Genomic DNA, 23208 nt, shown 5'->3' on the forward strand with positions numbered 1-23208 from the left:
CACAAGTATACAATGTATTGTTCTTTTAAGAATGCAGCCTATTCATTGAATTCTCTTGAAACTAGTCCAAAGTGATTCCCAACTCTTAAGGGATTACTTCTGTTATTTTCCTTTTTCATCTGGTAACTTTGAATCCCAGAACTGACCTACATGATGAGAACATTCCTGGAGTCCCTCCCTCTAAACCAGAGCCCAAGCTAGGGAAATCTCACAGCCTTGTTACACCTCCTCATGGATTTGGCCCTTTTCAATCTGAGCACGGTTTCCCACCCACTTTCCAGTCAGGTGGACCACAGAGACATCTGATATCTTCCAGGGTGTCTTGGACCCTAGAGCACTAACTGGGTCTTGAATTTTCAGGGATGTCTTTGAAATCCATCTTCTCTGAAAACCCCTTGGCAAACTGCATTGTGTGACCCTTCGATCCTGGTAGAAGTGCTGATTGGCTATCCTTACAAGCCCAACTCTCCCGCATATTGAGAATAAATGGACATTTTAAAGCTCAACTGTTTATACCTGACCTTCTCAATACTTTGCTGGGACTTTGGAGACTCTCAGTCTGTCCCCAGTACCTTACCTCCTTTCCCACTAAAACAACATTGGCCTTTAATTTTTAGTGTCTCATCATCCAGTGCCATTGTCAGGCAAACTTCAGCACAGCTCACTTGCTCACATTAATTTTACACGGTATTTAAAGACAAAATGCCAAACATCATAATTATATAAATCTCATAATTGTAAATTTGTGGCGAAATGCAGTGAAATTGCTGCTAATTGCTGAATATTCCCCAGGCCAAGGTCAACAGACAATGTGTTATTGCATTATTTATTAATATTTGTTCTATAAACAAATAGAAATCTGACTTTTATTTGCAAGGTATTAATTATTTTCTGAATTCTGTCTGTTTGGCAATTTTTCCTTTGTTTCAAGAGCAGGAAAAAATAAATCTATATTTTATATTTCTGCTCACAACCGTATGCTAATCAGGTCAGAATATTTAAAGAGAGATAATGTGGGAGTGCTGTGGCATGGGAAATGGCATTTAGATGGTGCAAGACAAAAAAAAAACTCTTAAAGGGATGGACATCTCTTTCAGTTTTCTGGTAGATGTTGGAAAAGTTTACACTTCTGTAGAACAGTCAATTCTGATCATCTTAATAACCTCAATCAGCTCATTCTTAAACTGAGTCTATGCTTCCCTAAGATGGTAGAATCCTAGCTATTTCATCCATTCTTGATAACTGAGATGTTTAATTCAACCATCTCCCTAAACTACACTGGAAAGTCATGATGGGATTTAATGATAGCAAGCTATCTGGATGCAGCAATTCCTAGAAAATCAGAGATCAGGAGTACCCTTCCTGAATGGAGTTGTCCAAATTTCCATTCATATATTTACCAAGAGGTTTCTTTGCAGGCAGAGCTCATTCCTAATCAGTATCCCTGTGTCCAAGTGATCCAGCAGCCCCCGAGCAGGAATAGGAAAATCAGGCCAGTAAGTTTACAGGAGCTCTTAGTATCTGGATTGGTCGTACATTTTCCCAAGGATAAACAATTAATTACATGCTCCTTCAGTTTGAACTGTATTTGTAACAACTGCTTCGGTAGAACATTCAACAGAGGTTAATTCTTGTTGCTTACTTAAGCCAAAACAAAAGTAAAATTCTGCTTTTCATATGAGCATGGTTTACTATATTAAAATATTAACATCCATCAGCCTGTTCTTAATAAGGCTTTCTATCTGTGACCGAACTTAATAGACGTGCCTTTCAGCTTACAGGCTATATGCTAGTTCATCAGTTACAAGAATCCACAACCGGTTATGCAACTAGTTTTAGAGTATAGTTTGCTTAAGTTGAAATGACAATCAAAAGTGGGCTGTGTTCCAGATGAATACGATTTGTCATTAAGATTTCTCAGGACGAGAATTCTAAAAATAGAAGTATGTTGCCAGGTGTGGTGCTGAATTAGTAAATCAGAAAACAGGGTGTTATGAATTAAAGAGAAAGAGGTTCCATAACACTTCAACATTGATGTAGGAGAATGTCAACCCTACACAGGCACCACACAAAACTGTTTTTCTTAAAGGTAACTGCAGTGCAATTACGATTATAATTATTGTAAGGATTGGTTAGAGAGTGCATTAAACCTAAATGTATTCAACCTTCAGAATTATTCATTTGAAAGTTGGTCAGCTCCATTTGATTAGCATTTTAAAGTGTTTGTTTCTCATTTTTAAGCCCATAGAAACATTTTTTAAAAATCTCTGCATGTTAAATGAACCACTGTTGGTACTAATGTAAACATTCTGATGAGTATCCAAAGATATGACCTCTATGTGACCCCTTAACCTTGCCTGTAATTATTTGTTTGAAGACAATATGAAGTTCCCATGCTGAGAGGGACTATAATGGTTTGCAGCTCTGTGCAGCCCTATGTGCAAGTATGTACAAGAGGAGCAGGAGAGACTTTATAATAAGGAGACTACCAGATGTAAATAATAAAAATGGTTGGGGGTAAAAAGAAAAACCTAGTAATTTAGTCCAGCCCCATTACTTGGAGAGCGGCAGGGAGAAATGAATGGGGGAGGGGAAAGAGGAGGGCTGCATTACTCTGTGATGTGATACAGGAGCACATGAAGTCTCCTTCTCATCTCTGGAGTTTTTTTGTGTGTCATGTGCACACACCATTAGCGGCTCTTGGGAGGAGAGAAAACAGTCTTATCTGCTTGGTCTGATAATCTCAATTGGCCGTATTCTGATTGATAAAAGGGAGTGTAGCTACAGAGCTTTGAGTCAACTCCCAAAGGGATGCAACACATTAGTCTGCCAGTGAGGCTAGTATGGAGAAGGTTACTGTGCTCAAAATGAGCAAGTATGGACACCAAAAGATCTGAAGCCTAATTTACACTACACTTCGCGTATTCTTTTCCCACTTGACATCTGAAAAAGTAACCTACAAATTCTAAATGTTACAGCATTAAGTAAACACTAAAAACTGAAGAAAATGACAGAATAGCTTTAGATGCAGTAATCCTATTGTATTTTACTTCACTAGTTCTCGACTTCAAATAGTTACAAATGCCTTTGGTTCAAATCAAAATGTCAAGTTTAAACAGTGCAAAGTATGTATTCCAATGATAGATTAGAGTACATGTACACACCTTCTAATGTCAATTTAAGCTCAGGATATGGAGGGCAGGGAATTTGCATTATATTGACAACAGAGTAGATCAGTCTGAAAAGTTAACGTTAGCTTTACCATAATGAGACAGTGTTAGCTGACTAAATTCAGGGGACCTCTGATAATGCTGTAGTAGGACATATATGCTTGTGTGTTTATACATTTTAAAAAAGAAATATCTGGTGCTAGTGACAGATTTAATTCACCGTTTCTTTCAGCAATGCTGTTGGAACTGAAATCAACATTGGTCAAAGGGCAAATAATGCACCCTGACTGGGGACAGTAGACACATAGCTTTCGGTTACTCATATTGAGAAAAAACTGAAAGGGGAATAAAGGGTGACATGCTGCCATGAACAAAATCAGGTCCTTAGAAAAAGCACTCAATATTAAAACTTATTTCTGAAACTTTTTCCTTCTTAAAACAAGTCTTACAGCTACGTAGGCTATTTGGCATCAATACTGTTGGACTTTTCAGAACAGCTATCGAACAGTCCCATTTCCCCCAGCCCTGCAAATATTTCCTTTTTTAGATATTTAATTCCTCTTTGAATGTCACAACTGAATTGGCTTCAATCATCCTGTAAGACAATGCTTTTCAGAACATTCAAGATAAATATATTCTACACAATGTGGCATTGATTATTTGCCATATTGCTCAGACTAAACCAACTTTAAATCCCCCAACAACTGAGAAAGTGCGTGTGTCGCTTGTTTCCACCATCATTGCTCCTTGTAGCCAGTTCGCAAGAAATGCTTCAGTTGAATACACAAGCCTCTCGTTTTTTCTCTTCCCTCGACCACTTCCACCCCCCTCCCACCCCGCCCACTTAGCGTTTCTCAGTGGAAGAAGTGAGTTAAGTCCACAATGGATCTTTTACATGATACTGCATGTTAGTGCTTGCCGAACTTTCCCATTTTAAGTTTGATATTATTTGCCACCTGTACAATATTTCCTCCATTAGCCAAGAGCTTGGATCAGTGAAATGCAGCGTTCTTCACTACAGCCGTGAATATAGATCTGTGATTGGACAATGGGGGACACAGTTTAGTGGGTGGGACCTGTCTTGGCACTTTTTCCCTTCCACATGGGTGAATAAACCCTTATCTTGCAAAGTGCCCCATCTACTGGCCTGACTCAGAACGAACAACCGCTTAAATATCATTTTAAAGAGTTTCAGAATTGGACCTCCGCTGAAGTCCAATCAACGTACTGGAGTGACATGCCTCCTCTTGGAAAAAAAACTTAATCTAAGAGCTTTTATTTAAAAATTCTGTTTTCAAAACTCGCCATGAAGTCTGTAAGAACTCAAGTGGATCATCATTATGCACATTCAATTTGATTGCCCGTGATCTTCATTCAGATTTAGTTTCAATGTCTGTTGAATTAAATCAAAAATACGTCGACAGAAACTCGTGTCACATGTATAACTTAATATTACATTTTGCCTTGCTGCAATTCACTATGGTGGCAAGAATAAGCACGGGATGAATTGAATTCAGTTTGGATCTCATAATCGTAACTGAACTGGCTCTCATTCTGAACAGGGTCACTCTGTGTATTCCAACTGTGGAACAGAGGTTTGTTTACTGACGATTTGATTTAATGATATCTGCACTGCTCGTTATAAAGAAGACTCACCATTTCCCTGAAGAACATCTCTTTCTTCAGTTGCTTGGCCTGTTTTAAAGCCTGAAGCAGCTTTTCAACTGAAGCTTAGGCAAGACAAGTAATTGTGTTGGGTGACATTTTTTTGACAACAAAGATAGAATGCAAATCTTTGGAGGATTGCCCTTCAATAATCTGTATATAAATGGAAAATAATTCATAATGCATTTGCTAAAGCATTGACAAAATTAATACATTCCTTTTAGAAGGTGCATTCTGAACTAAGAATGCTTACTTTAGAATTTGACAATGGCCATTTTGCATCAGAAATCTGACATGGGACAATTTTTTGGGGCTTCTTGTTCATTTTCTTTTTCCCCATCCCCCAATTTCACCGCCATGAGACATTTGTTACATGCCATTCGCATGAGTTCTATTTCTTGCACTTAGTTGGGCATAAAAGACACTGGAGTAGCTTGGCTCCATTTCAAATGCAAACATTTGGCCTCTGCATTGAGATTTCTAACATTTCAGATAGTAAAAAATGTGAGGGTGTTTTTTGGTTGGAGGGCTGGTTTAGCAGGGAGGCGGAGCAGATAAATTAAAGACAGCTTTGCGATGATTAATAGCACAGCTTTTATGAAATGATTTTATCTGGCTGTTTGGGAAGATCAGGAAAGTGGGAATTATCTAGTAACAGTGGATGATTGTCAAGGTGTAATATAATTTGTCAAATCAGAACTGAAATCCAAGGTTTTTTTTATATAACTGCCACACATGGTATGTTCTCAAAATACAATTATTGTCAAACTTTCTGTTGTGAAAAGTAGGCAATTCCAGAAAATTTTAATAACCTTAACGCATTGGTGATCCCACCTCCATTTTGATCCTTCCCCATCACTTGTTTCCCAAATGGCAAAACATACATGTCTGAATGCCTGTGAATCCTTAAACATCAGAAAAAGGAGTCTGGTTTGATCTGTAGAAACAAATCATCTATTTTCAAATGTATTTTAGTACCCACATTCCTGGTGGGCATTTGCCTTTATTTTCTGCCCTGGGTGTGGAAATCTTGGTTGAAAAGGTCACTGTTGCCAGTCGCTAACCTCTAAATGACCCCTTGACTTTACAGTCTAAAACTGCAGGAGCTGCGAATGAGCAGGAGCCTTTCTGTACTAGCACTTATTTGCTGCTGTGGTGATAAAACTTCAGACAGCCTAATTGATGGGCTTGCTGACATAACAATACCTTGTGAAAACAGAGAGTGGCAAACGCCTGGTCTTCATTTATGGACAGCTGGAAGGGGAGTTGCACCCCCTATGAGGAGAAAGCAACCTATTTGAGGCAATGAACTTTTACGATGTTTGTGACTCTAGCACAGGCAGACATTCCATCTTAAACACTAACATTTAAAATAGTTGATGTTAGAAACCTTTAAATTAACAGATGACGAATGTGCTCATGTGAACAGGTTGTCTTTTTAATACCTTTAACAAATTGAAAAGCTGCAGAAGTGTAACTTCTAATATTGATTGTTCAGATTAGGAAATTAAAATCTACCCTTTTCGTGTTTGTTTCAGGTTTATTAATGCCAGGAGAAGAATAGTACAACCCATGATTGACCAGTCAAATCGAGCAGGCAAGTCCCAAGTAGTAACTATATTCAAGTCCCGCAGGCACAAATCCTCAACAAGTTATTCTTCAGGAGTCCCTTCACCTGGTAAATAAACTTGGCTGCCTGGCATTCTGGAAAGGCTTTTGCTCCAGAATCCCAAAGCTGGGAGTAATCTCGCTAAATTGGTGCCAACTGGACTTTCCCACCCTCACTTTCCAGAAGCTGCTTTATTTCTGTTGGTATTGGTAATTGGGCAAACATCCTTGCAGCATAAATAGCTTGTTCAGTGGGTACTACTCCTGACTCACTGGTTGTCTTTCTTAGCCACTGTTGCTTTCCTTACTCCTCACAATCCCTTGGTGAATGTGCTTGCTTATTTTCAGCAACATTATTATTTATCAACATGAATTAAAGCTTGAATTACATTAAAGAAAAATGTTAAAAGTTCACCTAACTGGATTTGTTGTTAACAGCCAGTTGGATTAAAATACTCATTAATTGTATCAGAAGGAATAGGTATGAGACTAAAGCAGTGTTCATGACTGTACTCTCATGTTCCTTTTTGCCCAAGTTAATCGATGGAGGAAGACATAGTGCCTATGTCCTTGTTACCTTTGTTTTATTGGAAATCGTAACTGGCATGATGTTATATTTTCTAAGTTAATCCCTAATGTAAAATAGCTGAAAATTAATTTGACTGTTTAAAAAAACTGGCTTATTTATGATTTTTAAACAAAAGACATGTTGCGTTGACTATAGAATTGTGCCCTTCTGCATTGACTTGGGAAAAGCTTTATTGAAGCTTTGATTTTGAATCACAGTGCTTTGATTTGATGTTGATATGCACCTGCTGCTTTCCGTCAATTTATAAAATGTTATTTATTCATGGGAATTGTATACAGTTTGTGGAGCTTATTTCTCTGTTGGGGTCAGGAATGACACTATAGTGTGAAATGAAACAAGAAGACCAGAACTCTTGCCTTAAGTGCTATGGTGGTCAGAGAGAGTTCTGATTTTATTTAGCGGGTTAAAACTTTAATCTAATTGTTGTACAATAAAGATTAGTGAATTTTAAATCATGCAAGAATAATTTTATGTGCTCTCTCTGCTGATGGCAGTGATTGTAGCCGTGGTTTAGACCGACAGGTGATATCTGAGTGCCTTGTCCAAGACACTTTTTTTTATTTGTGAGTTCATACCGAGTATTCAGATATCAGACACTGCAGCCAAACTTGATGTTTTTATTACTCAAATTCAACATAAACTTACATTCAAAACACATTATTGTCAAGAAACTAAAATTAGAAGGCTTATTTTTATTATCAACTTCATCCAAGTTCAGGAATGCTAAAGCCATTTGTGTTACCTCTTACTTGGCTCAAGTCAGCTAGCTCAGCACAAGCTAATGGTTGAATCCTTAAGAGGAATCAGAAGGAAAATGTTTAAATAGCTTCTTAAAAGAACTACTTAAATGGGTACAGACACAAGAATAATAGACCAAGTGGTGTAAGTTTGCAATTCTATGAACATGGGCTCCTCGAGTCTGGCAAATTCAGTCCCATAGTACAAACTTTGCTTAATCAGTGAAAAAGTTGAGGAACTGCCTATAGAATTTAGTTTTGATATCCATAATATTAAATTCTTGCACAATAGAATCATACAACATTGAAACAGACCCTTTAGTCCAACCAGTCCATGCTGACCATGTTCCCAAACTAAACTAGTCTCTTCTGCCTTCAGTTGGCCCATATCCCTCCAACACCTTTACTTTTCATGAACTTATCTTTATGTCTTTTGAACAGTGAAATTGTACCTTAGTCCACAACTTTCTCTGGCAGTTCATTCCACACACATATCACTCTCTATTGCCATTCATGCCCTTTTAAATCTTTTACCACTCACCTTAAAAATATGCCCCATAGTGCCTTCCTACTTAGAATGCAATTAAAGAAGGTTCTGAAATTAGTTGTAATTTATTAAGAAAACTCTGGGCAAAATGCCCAACTACATAATTTTGGATTAAAAGATAAGGACACACAAGCATGAGAAATACTTTATTCTAATTCTAAATAAGTTAATAAATCTTCTTGGTGTTGGTGAGGGGACCTTCACTTTGCCGCATTACGCTGTACACTGCTTCTGCCTTTGTAATCTAAGACTGCAGCTTTAGAATGTTTCCACCTCTCAGGGGTTTGTCAAAATGGGTAAGCGGGTGCTATAGTGAATGCATTGGGTGCTCAACCTATTTTTTAATGGTACTTGCTTTTTAAGTTTCTGGTGTTTGACAACGTATTGTGTTTGCTGTTTCAGGAGTAACTGCTGATTGTTTGGTATGTCTTTTCTTTCTCCTCTGTGTCCACGTTTGACTACAATCAGGTTTTCTTCTTGATCCTTCAGTAAGCCAAGGAGCAGCATACAGTCCAGAGGGCCAACCAATGGGAAGTTTTGTATTGGATGGTCAGCAACATATGGGAATTCGGCCTGCTGGTAAGCTACGTGCAGTGCTTCCATGCCCTAAGTGTAGCGTCATCACCTTCTCTATCCCTCCCATCCACTTCATCTGTCATGCCCACCATCACAGGGTTTTCCTCTCTGCCTGCTGCCTGCCTTGCCTGTCTTCTTTGCACCCAGGGGGAAACAAATCCTTCAGACAAGAGATTTGTGAGGAATTTATCCACCCCACGGATCCTAAAATACACACAAAAATTATAAGGGATCTTTTTCACTATCGAGTAGTCGACCTTGCTGATTTTCTGGCATCTTCTTGGATTTTATCTCCCTTCTAGGACCTATGAGTGGAATGGGCATGAATATGGGCATGGATGGGCAATGGCACTACATGTAACCTTCATCTAGTTAACCAATCGCAAAGCACGGGGGAAGTAAGTACGATCAGGCTGTTTATTCTGTCTATTACTGTAGTGCAATTTTTTTAATACCCACCCCCCCACACCAATTTTTTTCTCCTTGCCCGTATTTGCATGCTATTCCAATGAAGGGCTAGTTTTAATGATTTATCTCATGACATTTGACACCATTTTGCAAGCTGCAAAAGGTCAGCTAACTAATTTACAGTATATAGAGCAAATTAGGTCTGGAGTAATTCTGTTTAATTATGAAGCCCAGAGAATCAAACTCAAGCAGCAAATGAACAATTGGGACATTTAACGGAAAAGAAACATCTTCAGGGCACCAATTGACTTGAGAGAAATTAACCAGGCTTCATGAAGCGATAAAAACGAGAAGTGAGACTGTCCTTTGAGTGACATAAATCTGTCAGGAAACGATTGATGCATGAATTATCCTATATGCAAAAATGAAATGTTGCAGTTCCCAATCTGCAGTCTAGATATATTGTGATATATGGTGCTGCAATATATTTCTCACTGGGAGCACCACCACCCCCACCCAACACCCCCCTCCAACCACCCAGCACCACCATATCCCCATCCCATACCCAAAAGTATATCTGTTGCCTCCTGAGCAAGATTAAAATAAAGAGAACAGAAAATGTAAAACAAAACAGACATTAAGAGGTGACTGCAAGTGAAGGAATGGAATCTGCAGTGAAGCTGATTGGCTGCAGTCTAAATAATCCATCAGTTGGAGTGTGTCCAATGTATGCGATGTTTGAGGAATTCAGATACAGCAAACAGCAATACATCACTGAGGCATCAGAGCATGAAGTTTTATTTAATAACTGAAACTCTTTGCTACCATTGAGCTTAATGCTTACATTTGAAAAAGAATGGCAGACTATTTCATTATTAAACCATCTTCAATCCTTTTGTACTCAAAGTTGTATGTCCAACCCACAAAAAATGACTTTCTCTGCAGTCGCTCAACAGCTCTGGATTGTTTCAGATTATTTAAAATAATGGTTATAGTTTCTTGTGAGATATTTGAGGAGGTTACCATAGTACATTAGTGATGGAGTCAATTTCGTGCCTTCCTTTCTTTATTGATGCAGTTAGAAAAATGTTAAAAGCAGTGTTCCCTAAAACAGCCATTGAGACAACATTTTCTCAGCTTGGATAATTCTTAATATAGGCCATATAATTTCTGGCCTATTTAATTACATAACATATTTTATGCTTCATAACCAATTACATTAATGGCTTAATACAGATAATATTATCCTCCTTTTATTTGATTATGGAGCCACACAATATGGTATATTTGGTACTTAATTATCATCATCCAGTGAGCATGCCGCTGTGCTAGAATAAACAGAGCTGAGTCGGACTTATTAAAGAGTGCAGACAGTATTATTGTCTCAGTATGGTTTTACCACTGTGGCTACTAATGTACTGCAAATCTACCTCAAACAATGACAACGGCTTATAGGTTTTTTAGATGACTAGCTTATAGTGTCACTAAAACCTATTCTAAATCTTCTTGGTAGGTGCTAGAGGGTGGTTGGAGGTTAAGTGAATTTCCTCTATTTTAGATCTGCTTCATAAACTATGTTGATAGTTATTTTGCACTAAAATGAGCTCAAGTTAGATGAATGAAATCTGTGATTTAAATAATATTTTCTGGCAGGTATTTCCTCCTAAATGCCCATATCCCATTCTCTGAGCAACAGGTATTGGCTCCTTTCTTCCCTTTCTGTTTCCCTTGTGTTTGCAGAGAGGCAAATACAAGGGCCCATTCTACTGGTAAAAATATTCCTAAAATAGATTGAGAAGCACTTTCCTCATTTTCCTGAAAAGGCTATTAATTTTATGTGATTTTCTTTATTTGGAAATACTAAGTGTGTGAAAGCGAGCTCTCATTGCATCAGATTTCTTGCATGTAGATGTCTTCTTGGTCCCTTGCCATATTTCTTTGAACAATATCTTCTCTGATTCTGCTTAATCTTTAGGTTTTTTTCTATCTGTCCCTGTATTCGTTTTGCCTGTAACTTGATCTTTTTTCTTTCATGAACCGATGTATCTCCTGTGACCTATGAGGAAGATTGAACGCGTGGTTATTGAATTAATCATTGTGACTAGTGCATTTGATTTATTATCATAAAATATCTGCAAATGTGTAATAATATACATCAATAACACTGTAACTCTATATGTACAGAGATGTATGTGCAGACCATATAAGGAAACTGCTAATGAGACATAAGAATAAGCTCTTAAGGAATGCATTTTTCAAAAATGTTAACAAATTTTAATTGTTTGCTCTTGCCTTTTCAGGTTTGCAAGGCATGCCAGGGGACTATGTATCTCAGGGTGGTCCTATGGGTATGAGTATGGCGCAGCCAAGTTACACTCCTCCCCAGATGACCCCACACCCTGCCCAGTTAAGACACGGACCCCCAATACATTCCTATCTCCCAAGTCACCCACATCACCCGGCCATGATGATGCATGGAGGACCCCCGCCTCACCCTGGAATGCCAATGTCAGCACAAAGCCCCACAATGTTAAATCCTGTGGACCCCAATGTTGGGGGACAGGTTATGGATATCCACGCCCAATAGTATAAGGGAAAAAAAAGAGAAACAAAAATGTAAGACTTTAAACTTTGAACAGATGTTGACACTTAATGGAATTCCAGACGAGCTGTGATTTTGTTTTCACTCGACGCCAGCAGAGGACCAATGGCAAGGCCAGGCAAATGTGAAGCCAAAAGCTTTCTTCACATGAAATTAACTCCAATGTAAAGTTCCTCTGGAAAAGGACTGAAAGATTTATTACTACTGTAGCATAAATATAGGAACTAAGTTAACTTGTACATTTCTGTTGATCACTCTATTTCTGTTGCTTCCAATAGTTTTTAGAAAGAAAGTTATCCTTTTTCCACACTATGTGTGTTGTTCCCAAAATGGTTGTCCTCGTACAGCAAATGGAGCCACGTTTCAGACCAGATTGCCCAGATCCAGCCACCTTGCCATAGAGGAAGGAGCTAATATGAAGATCTGTGAGACTTCTTTGGATGCAGCCATAGGCGAAAGGTTTTGAGAATGCACTAACATACCTAATTTTCTCTGGAACAAATGTGGCCTGTCACAACAAAGCCTACTTGGTCCACCTGAAGGGCTTATGTCTGATCATATTCTGGATTGACTCTTCTTCAAAGAGCTTGTTGATGGAAACCTGAAGATGAATTAGCAGCTTCCTGCTATGGCTGTGGGCCTCAGCATTGAGAAAATGTTGTCACAAAAACAACTAAAAATGCTCTTGGGCAGACTTTTCTTAATGAAATTTCCTTTTGCTGGTCTTGCACCAAAACAGACCTTTTTAAATGAACTCAAACTGCTTGGAACAAGCAACGATAAAAAAATACTGTAACATACTTGGTACAGAGAGTTCAGTATATTAATTGTTACATGTTAGATATCTATGTGTTTACCTCAATGAGAAATAACGAATGTTTTGCTAGTATCAAATCTGCTGTGGAATTGGTATTGTATGTCAATGAATTCCTTACTTTTATCAGCACGTGTCACTAGAAGAAAATGCTGTTTTCCTTGCGAGCTTTGTCAGATTACATAAATACTTGTATGAGGACTGTGACGTATGTTTAAAAGGTGTTCAGTCACAAAATGCCGTAATAAATATTTCATTTTTAGATTTTTTTCTGTTTAATAACACCTGTAATGGCTTCAACTTTCTTGGGACATAACAACAGACTCCTCCAGAAGTGTGTGCAGCTGAAGTTTTTGTTTCTGTTGTTGGATAGTTCAGTCCTGTAAGGTTCACATTTACCCCACGGATGTGAGGTTTTCTATTTGATCCCAGGCACTCCTGAGTGATGTTTGAAAGGTGTGCTTGTCACTTCTTCTGATGTGGCCATTGGTTTCACAGAAACAGGAGAATTTTTATCTTTCTTTCTGTAGCATGAGCAGAAAAGCAACTGGAAATTCTAAGCTCAATGAAAAGTAAGCTTGTGGAATATTTTACCAGCGTTTAGAGAAAAAAAAGACAGGGTAACTTACGAAAAAAAATTGTACAGCATTTTCTACACAAACATACCGGGAGCATACAAAATCCGGCTGTTCGCGTGAAGACCCTTTATCAGTAGCTATTGAGTTTAAGTCGAAATTGAAAAATGAAACGAGCCACCAAATTCAACTTTACAGAATCTTTCTATATCTGCGTGTCGCGATGTTTACAACTCTAGAGTCCCCCAGAATTGTGTTTTCACTGGTTAGTTAAATCTTGAAAGTTCATTTTAAGTAAGCCAACTTTGACACAGCTCTTTCTCCCCACTCATCCAGTCCATACTCCCACCAAAGCGAGCGTGTATAACTGTCGGCTGATTGCAGCCAGGATTTCTGATCCTCAAAAATCAAGCAGCCTGAATTGCTCCAGAGATTTTGTTTGCAAAGTCAGGATGGTGGCGGGACTGGGAATGACATATTTATAGAAATGTGGAAAATCAGATCGGGCAGCATTTGAAGTGAGTTATATTGTATTTAAAACCCTGGAGGTTTCTTTTTTTTTGTTTACAGAGCTTCTTAATAAAAGTTTATTTAAAAAAAAGAACCTGGGTTGATACCATTAAAATATGTCATGTACGAACAGTCATGGATAAAGTTTTTTTGGCATGTTTCAATATGTTGTATTGTGAGCTGCAGACACCAAATGGGCCAGCTGATGTGTTTTATTATAAAGTGTTTTGCTTTTGGAGACTCGTATTTACTGAACGTCAGTCATATTCATTTCCATTTCATTCACAGTCTTTCACATTTCGGGAACTAACCTAATCCCTATCGCCTGTTGCAACTTCTCTTCCAACCGAGAGTTTGGTGGGGAAATTTCGGTTCTAGTTGTCCAACTTTTTTAAAATTCGCTCTAGCGCACTGCTCTCTTCGCTCGTTTGCATTGCGAATTCCAGCTCCCCCGCCCTACTCCAGACTGGTAAAACAGGCTCGGGAATTCAAGGCAAAACATCGTCCTTCCCCCGTTCAGAAAGCAACCGCGCGTTTCTTGTGCAGTGAGCATTTTGAACCTTGTCACTTTTTTGTGCTTTTTAGTTCCTGTGTCCCTTGGTGTGCAGTGCTGCAGCAGCCGCCGCATGACCTCCTCCTCAAATATATATGGTGCTTGTGACAATCCAAAATCATCTCTGACCCCAAGTACGTTCGTACACACACAAAAAGCAAACTTCTCCAAACTAAGAGAAAAAAAGAAAGCCCTTCTATTTTGCCGTTAACCCAGGCAGTGGGATCGCTTTCGGTGTTTATTTACAAGAGTTGGTCTTAGGTTTATTCGGTTGACTATTCGTTTATAAATTAAAACAATGCATGTTGTTTATGTCCGGGCATTCTTTGAGGCAGACCGCCAGCTAATGGTTCTCGTCGTAATCCTTAGTAGGACTGTTAGTTCCATTAATGGCGTGGGTCGCAAAATGAGCAACTGTGCTACAGTTTAAAACTGAAAGGGGAACCGTTTGCTTTTGACTAAAATCACAAAGAATGATGAATTAAGCCTGGCGAGTGTGGACCCTCCCATTGTATCTCCTTCAGCTCGCTAAATCTGGTTCTTGAGCTATCACCACAAACAAATACGGCGTTTTACAATTTTATTTTTACTTTAAAATACAAATTCACATTTGCTTTGGAGCCAGAATCCACTTTAAGAAGACAAGTCTTTTGTGCTGACGGCAATGGTCTTTTTCTGTAGATCAGCCAGGAGCCTGGTCCGCCCCATCTCACTGGAAAGTTGGCTATGGGCTGCACTGTTAAATGTAATCTTGAGGAAATTGATTAAAATGAAACAAACAGTTCCACTAAAGCAATTTAAAGGCGGAAATCTATTTTAAAAAAATCAAAGTTCAACAAAAATTCTATTTACATAATTGACAACTGCAAATGCAAAACTATATTTTTATATCGCAAGTAAATTATAAATAAAACAAGGCAAGTCATCAGATTTCTTTAGATTTGATTACTGGAGCCCGTCCCCAATAAATTACTACAGAAATGAATGATGAGGCAATAATGGTTATGTCTTCACTACCAACTTATTTACACTTAAGAATATGTTAGTACCAGCGGAGTAAAAGGCAGGACAGTTGAATCGTCTGTTTCCCCCACATTTGCCATTTTGGAATTTTTAAAAAATAACCATTTTAGTTGTAAACATGTTACTATGGAGACTACGTGTATCCCAACCCCTAGAGCCCAGAGTGGGTCAGAGAAAACGCCGCTATTTCTGGAGATCATTTATCACTGTCACTAGATAATGATTCCCGCAGCAAGCCCCTATTGATGTTTATAATTGCATTATCTCATATGGAATGATCAATGAAAACGGGAGCCAGGCATGGGATAATTAGAAAACGCTTCCAAACAAAAAAAACTTCTTGGTCCCTTTCAAAAGATAGCCCCCACCCCCATAAAAACCCTTTATAAACTCGATTCACGTCTGGTTTTAGCCTTGGTCAGATTTTTTTTCGCCTCTAAATTCAGAAAGGTTACTATTCCGAAGTCTGAAATGTCCTCAAATAACCAATGTGAACAGGAGAAAATGAATCAATTCGGATTGTGTTACTGCCTCTCAAGGAAGTTATGACAAATTACCTGTGAACGCTTTCTGAAGAATCTTGGCTTTTAGCTCATCACCCAAGTAAATCAATGCAAATAAATGGCTGGACTGCAGGTCTCAGTTCCACTCTGTATGTGCGCACTATTATCTACAATTCATTCGGCTCTCTTCTAAAGCTGTTACTTCTGATTTCGTCATTTGTCAGTGTTTATGTATGTTCTTTGATTTTAGAAGGTTTGTTTTCCAGCCTCAAGTGTAATCTACAAAATATTCACCAATTGAAAGCGAACGCGAACCTCTTTTGAGGACAATTAAGAGAGAGATTGATGCAGTAGTTTTGCGTTATCACAAAACTTCCAGTTCAAAATGTGTCCCAATTAGAATCTTGATTATTATATTATGAAACACGTCTTGGCTGTGAAAGAAACTCGCTCTGGGAAGGTATAGGCAGCCATCCCATACCACACGTTAGTTGAATTTAACGTCTAGATATCTTTCTCGTTACCTTTCAATGTCGTTTTTCTTCCGTGAAATCGATGTAATATGGGGAAAATGATGACCCTTCGTCCCTTTGTTAAGTTTTGCAACTGTTGTACGGTCACGTTTAACACTGAATTGAATTCAGTCAGAAGCCGTTACATCAAAAATTGGCAACGGGAGAATGGGAAAGGTTTACTTCATTTTATTTTTGTCAGATCCAAATTTCTGCTTCGCTGTAGATGTGCTTTAAAAAGTCTTGATATAAGCTGTCGATATAGTAAATGATGACTCATATTTACCCAAGTTGCACGGTGTGGATTGATGGGTTCTTACTCTGTGTATCAGGCTGAGTTAATAGCCTCTGATTATTTGCCGGAGAGTCAGGAGTCTGTTATAGCAGGTTATATGTTTAGCTTTTCTTCCAATTCAATTCTTGCTGAACGTGTACTTTGTGGATCAGTTTCAGAATCAGCTTCCCACTTAAGCTGGATCCCTAACATCTCATTGAACAAACAATAGAATGGGTCTATGTAGGAATTTTGTATATCGGAATATTCGAACGCATAGTCACAATATCGTGGATAATAAAAGGGAGAAATCCAAGTTGGAATATAAAGGATCTTATATTGTTATTAAAATGTATAAACACAGGTGACGTCAGTTATCCTTATCTATAGGTAAGGAGTTTTCATCTCTCTCTGTGGTCTTGTGTACAACACACTAAACATACTGCACTGAGATGAGTGTACATGAAAACAGCGCACGTACACTGTTCATTTCGCGTTTACAGAGAGAGAATCTGATTAGAGCCACGTCTTTATCTCCTGTATTTACTGGAGAGAGCTTGGGTGACTTTTACCTAACGGATTATGTATGAAGACATGAGACATCGCCTTGCAATACAGATGTATGCAATATGAAGCAGGATGTCGGAGTTTGAATCACAATTGAAAGGTTAGGTTAATGATAGGAGACACATGATCGGAAGATTTGGGGAGGGAGAGCAGTTTTCCTCACAGTGTAAACAATCATTACTTCATCAGAAAATCGGAATTTCCTGGCGGCACCAATCAGGTTACTGGATCTCAGTTCTTATTTAGAACAAGCATGTTTATGTATTTCTATATAGAAAAACAAGAGGCCTCAGATTATTCCCGCAGAAAGCTGGGGAAATGTTTTTTAACATAATTATCCCCAGTGGGTAACTGCCAACTCCTATCTGCTTTCGAAGATCGAGACCGAGGGACGGGGAGGGGTTAATAGTGGCATCAATCTATTTATTATTTGTAATATTTTTCCATCGTTACATGTAAGATTTGCAGTTCTTTGGAGACTCCGAGTTGATAAGAAACCCGGGCGAGAAAGACAGGGAAACGAATACCATCACAACACGCCAGTTAGATCGACTCGATAAACACCCTCGTTCTTTACACGGCGGTTTTTTTCTTGTTGAAAATGATTTTATTATAAAGAAATGCAAATAAAATTAAAACCGACCATCATTTTCCCATTAGCAATTTGATTTATAAATACGCATGGCCAATCAAAAAAGTGTGCCGCTTGATCTGCAGAATACTTACTATCAATATTACATGGACGATTGCAAAAAAAAAAATTAAGGTCCGCTGTAACAAGGAAAGCAGCGAGCTATTAGAAGCGCTGATTAATAACTAGCTGGATAATGTTCATAGCCTTTTCTGCTCGACTGCCTTTTGAATTAGAGACGGTTCCACACTCTTCAGAGTGCCTATCTCTAGAAGAATGAATGACGAATATTTTGCCTCTCTCTCTTTCTCTCTCCTCGAACTTAATGATGTAAATATTCTAATTAGTAAATCACATTTGCTGAAGGCAAGACCATGAGATTGAATCATCGACATTTCTGCAAAAAGACGACCAAGTTGAGCATTCACCATCGCCTGGATGATAGGAAATGTCTCTTTTTTTATTTATATATAAACAAGCATATATAAAACTTGAGATAAAGTTCTGCCTGCAGCTTCTGTCTGAGGAATCTTGGTTATTCTCAATCTGCTAAAATTTAATTAGAAGCCCCAGGCGCGACGCGCGAATCAAGACCCTTTTTTTTCTCATTAGTTTCTCCTCACTAATCTTGGGTGTTATGTTGGCTTAAAGGTTGTCAACATTTGACCAATTTCGTAAAAAAAAATACACTATCGCTCCAGGAGTCGCAAAGCACGGCAGATAAATCAGCGGAACTAACAGGCGCAAAAATGTTGATAATTTATCGTTTACAAATTGTTGTTATTTGCTTTAATATTTTTCTTTTTCCTTGCAGAGAGAAAGGTTATAAATACCCCGCGGGTGGTTCAGGGCTAATGCGCTATTAATTGCATGAAGATTTCATGATAACTGTAAATAAGAGTCTTGGATTGAGAGCTGGGTTTTGTCTGCACTTGGTAATGGCAAGGGGGTGGGAAGTGGTACCCCTTTTATAATGGCCCAAGGACGGCGGGAGGGAGCGACATTGGAGCGCCCCCTACTGCCCAGCAGCACCGTGCCGACCCCCTGAAACTGACCAGCAGCCCAACACGGGGGGGGGGGGGAAGAGCAGCATACATCAACAATCCCGACCATTCATACATAATGTTTGTAATCAGGACAGCTTTAATCATCAATTATGTACAAACACACACACACACACACACCAGAGGAATATACACACAAGCAGGAAGACAATGGAAACCGATCACATTACAGGTATGAGATGCCTAACTCCGCAGGTATGTTACAGCGTTTTGCAAAAAAGAAACCACTCAATTCAATTCCAACGTTTGGGTTTCTTGCCCTGCAATTGCAATTTGAGGTATTTTTTTAAAAAAGGTAAAGAATTAGAATGCTTATTGCAATTCATCCTTTGCAGAATCACGACTCTTTGTATCTCCCCCCCCAAAAAAAAAACAGTGCTCATCCTCATAGGATGTAACGTTTCGGCTCAGAAGGGCAACGTGAACTACTTACAATACCTCCTAGAAACGATCGCATTGTTTTTGTATATACTGAGGCGGAGAGATGGAAAAGTTACTGACATCGTAAGCATGAAAGTAGCCTGTGGCATCGTAGACGAAAGTTAATATTCTGGAACATCGGCCAACTAGCGAGCAGCCCGTTCTCGGGGATGATGTGTTTACCTGCGCAATTAATCCAAACATAGTCTTTCAGTAGAAATACATATCTGAGGCAGTACTGGTCGACACTCTTGCCCGTCTTCAAAGATCAGTGCTCAGCACCAGTTAGATTTTAAAACTTTTTTTAAAAAAAAAGCGGATTCCATGACCCATCCAACATTAAGATAAAAGTAAATGATCACATCGCATGTTCAGTTAATAAACAAAATACATACCACCTACTCAATTCTAAACCACATTTATCACCCTAACAGTAAACCGAAAGTACGTGCTTGCTGCCTCGTGAGAGAAGGATGACAAGTCCTTGTTCCTCTACAATATCAAAATTAGTCATCGAGCAATCTTAGAATATTATGCAAATCGAAAGTGCTTTGTCAAAATTGTATCGTTTAAACATTGACCCAAACCCTTTATTGCGACAGTTCTGATCATTTAAAAGTATCTTGGCTCAGTTTAAGGTTGAATCACAATGCTCATCTCAAATAGCCAGCCAATTCTATTGTTATAGTAACTGGAGAGTACAATATTCAGCCAATAATCCGCGAAGAACAGATTGCAACAAATAACTACATCGCTCGATATTTAAGCAGCGAACATGGTGTATCCATCTATCTATCTGCTTGTTGTGAATTCATTTGCAACACCATCTCTTCCTCGGCCACGGAAAATTAAAACAATAAGTTCAAAATTGTTCTGTAAAATATTTTATCAATCTTTGACTTGGTCCCTGAAATGCTTTACCAGGATCAACTTAAATCATTCTCTCCTAAAGACAGTAGGAGCAACCAAACCATATGTCACCTTTGCTTTAAAATTATCAACTTAGCAGCCAGACATCAGAGATCCCAAATCAAAACAAAATGTTACTCGCACCGCAATACAGCAAATGGAAGAAGGATTGAATAAGAGAGAAAGTCAATTGAAGGAAACATTTCTGAGATCTGATTATGAAAGAGCTTGACAAACTAGAATTATTAAGGGAAGGTGGGTTGCAGGGGGCAGAGTATGTGTAATGCTCACAAATTTACTATGATGCTAATACTATTCTTGTAAATAAATGTTGATAAGTGCAATTATGCTTTAATTTATATCAGACACTAGAATAAATCCATTACAAAACAATGTCCATCAGCCAAAAAATATTTCAGTAGAAAACATAATTCATATTATTTGTTTTGCATAGCTGCCCTCCACAGACCTATGTTTGATCTGGGGAAGGTTTACCCTACAGAATCAGTTTACAAGTTGGAGCTAACACATAGGCTCCAGAAAGTGAAATTTAAACAATGCACTGGAAGTCTTGTTGGTATATTAAAAGGTGAATCCACACGATGGTTAATCTGTCAAGACGTAAGCCAGAAACAGAATGAGAGATCCAAACAGTTCACAAATCAAAATACTTAAGTTTTCTTTTTTACATCATGAAAACAAATGTGCCATTTCGTAACAATGATAAGCAAGCAGGCATTGACTGAAATGTTTAAGGTTAATGACAATTTGCAAGTAAAGCTCATTGTAAAGTATGCTTTACGAATGAAGGATCGGGTATATACCATATCCTCAGTAAAATTGACAAGAGATATCACTAAAATAGATGCTGGAAGGAAGAGTTTTAAAGGGAAGCCATGTTTGGCAATGAGGAGCCCTAGTTAGCAGCCAGAAACATTGGTGCTGAAAAGCAATAGCTGGTGACAAGAACTTTTTTAAGCTTCAAAGACTGCAGCTGACAGCAATATATACTTTTCTAATAACACTTAGTGGCAGAGGATAGTTTACCATTCATGAAAAGCCATGCTGTCCATAGCTCCATTAATTTTGGTATTACAGTAAGTTAATCTTAAATGACTGTCATAAGGATATATGATAACTGACTAGAAATTGGAAAAAAATGCAAAAGTACTTGAATGCATTCACCAGGATTGTCAGTAAAATGAACACTGGCACTCATACCTTTATTTTGTCTTGTTTATGATCCACATTACAAATCGCCTTGCTCGCTATCATGTCTCAGCTGACAAGTGTATTTTTGATTTACTGTTGAACAAACAAGAAGCTAAAACTTTGAGATATTTAATTGAAAACCATGGATAAGTTGCCTTTGGATATATATACTGATATATTGTATCAATGATTGTCCATTGATATTCCTCAGGGAAAAGAAAGTGTCTTTTTTTTGAAACTGACAATATATTTACTCTCCCAAATATTTACCATCTTGTTACACTACCATTTTCTTTCAACTGGAAAGAAAAATGTGATAGAGCTACAGAATTTCCATGGCCCCCATAGTATTCTGCAGGCAGCTCGCAGGAAGTATAAATTTATTGCAATAAAATTTAGAAATGCCATTCCCTTTCTACACTCCTCTCTCAAATAGAAAATTGAATCCTGTTCTTTATGTATCTCCAACGGTCATGTGAAAAGTAGGGTGAGAAAAGACAAGACCAGTCAATACACAACCTGTCCACGTGTTCAATCTTGTGCACCACTCAGCCCAATCATTAGCTGTTGGGGAAGGGGGAAGAAAGTCCAGAGAAACTGCATCTGGTCATCAGGCAGAAAACGGAGCAAAGACTTCCTGAGGTAAGCAACTGTGAGTGACAGGCTGGCTGTGATTTGAACTCTTGACTTTCTGCTTGGGAGTAAAATGTCCAACTGCTTGAACAACTGGGCAGTGATGTATTCACATAACCCACCTACTGATACAGGGTGGGGGAAGAATTAGTATAGAAGCAGGATAAACAAATGGAAACAAACAACAATTTATCAAATACTGGTCTCCTTTACATTCATAGCTTCCAGTGTACAGTGTTACTTCCAAAATAATTTGCCTGAGACAGTCTTTCTGCAATAAACACTGAAACAGTTTAGCGTTTTAGTCAAAATTAAAGTCTGTACTCATTGGGAGACAGTTCCTGAAATAAAAAAGTTACAGGTTTTTATTTGTTTTTGTAAGATCATAATTTTACCCACTATGTCACCGGTGCATATTCCTCACCCAACAATTGAATTTCATTTTCCTAACTGATGTAGTTAATCTCATCTCTCAAGAATGCGGTGTTGGCTTTGAGTACTTTGCGTGTACAGGCATGGAGGGGGATAGAAAATATAAGCAGGAATGTTGAAAAACCAGCTCAGGCCTTACCTTTTCACTCAAGGTCACCTGCCAATCTGCAAGTGACCTTTAGTTTCACAAATATAATCCAGCTTGATCCATGCTGATGAATGTTTCGTGCCCGCTGCAATTTAATCTGGTCACTACAGGGCTAGCTGGTATTCAGGATGTACGGCTATGTTTCCTTGCTCCATTTTCTGGCTGAGCTCACTGTCATCACTTCATAGTCACTCATCACTTTTCAGTTTGCTTGCTCTTCCCTCTTTGATCCAGCCTTTCTTGTCATCTGAATGCAGCATAATTAATAATACTGCAAATACTATTTTATACCTCCTCCCAAATACACAATTAAATATGATTTTAAGCGAATTATTTGCAATTACCTCCTCATTCAAATCCTCTCATGGGAAGGTGCTTAAGTGCTAAGCAATTTCTGTTTTAGATTTATATTTGTCTGGATTAGTTCTACCATTGTATTAAAACTTCATTATGTAATTAGAATCAATGCTTATGCTAACTGAGGTTTAACAAATCATCAAAACAGACAAATATGCAACATAAGTGT

At 38.3% G+C, this 23208-nt stretch overlaps 1 protein-coding gene and 1 long non-coding RNA gene across 9 annotated transcripts in view; one reads left to right on the forward strand and one right to left on the reverse strand.

Moving 5' to 3' along the window:
* Nucleotides 1-14037, forward strand: part of meis2a (Meis homeobox 2a) — a 119789-nt gene extending 105752 nt beyond the window's left edge. For 3 of the 8 annotated variants that reach the window (XM_087990023.1, XM_087990022.1, XM_043698001.2), the window contains 3 exons: nt 6374-6513; nt 8806-8895; nt 11601-14037. In XM_087990023.1, the coding sequence (XP_087846149.1) occupies nt 6374-6513; nt 8806-8895; nt 11601-11887 (517 nt within the window). In that variant the 3' untranslated portion in view covers nt 11888-14037. Of the gene's footprint in view, nt 1-6373; nt 6514-8784; nt 8896-9194; nt 9291-11600 lie in introns of all 8 variants that reach the window. The other 5 variants (XM_043698007.2, XM_043698010.2, XM_043698002.2 and 2 more) reach the window with 3 other exon arrangements.
* LOC122553742 (uncharacterized) lies at nt 11245-22732 on the reverse strand. Its single transcript, XR_015757947.1, has 3 exons — nt 22674-22732; nt 19362-19531; nt 11245-11356 (listed from the first exon to the last, which is right to left on the reverse strand). It is a non-coding gene; the product is annotated as an uncharacterized LOC122553742 (long non-coding RNA).
* Between the last annotated feature and the right edge of the window lie 476 nt (nt 22733-23208).

Source organism: Chiloscyllium plagiosum, unplaced genomic scaffold (genome assembly GCF_037043375.1).
Source record: "Chiloscyllium plagiosum isolate Xiang-an unplaced genomic scaffold, Cpla_swu_hap1 HiC_scaffold_8, whole genome shotgun sequence".
Lineage (NCBI taxonomy): Eukaryota > Metazoa > Chordata > Chondrichthyes > Orectolobiformes > Hemiscylliidae > Chiloscyllium > Chiloscyllium plagiosum.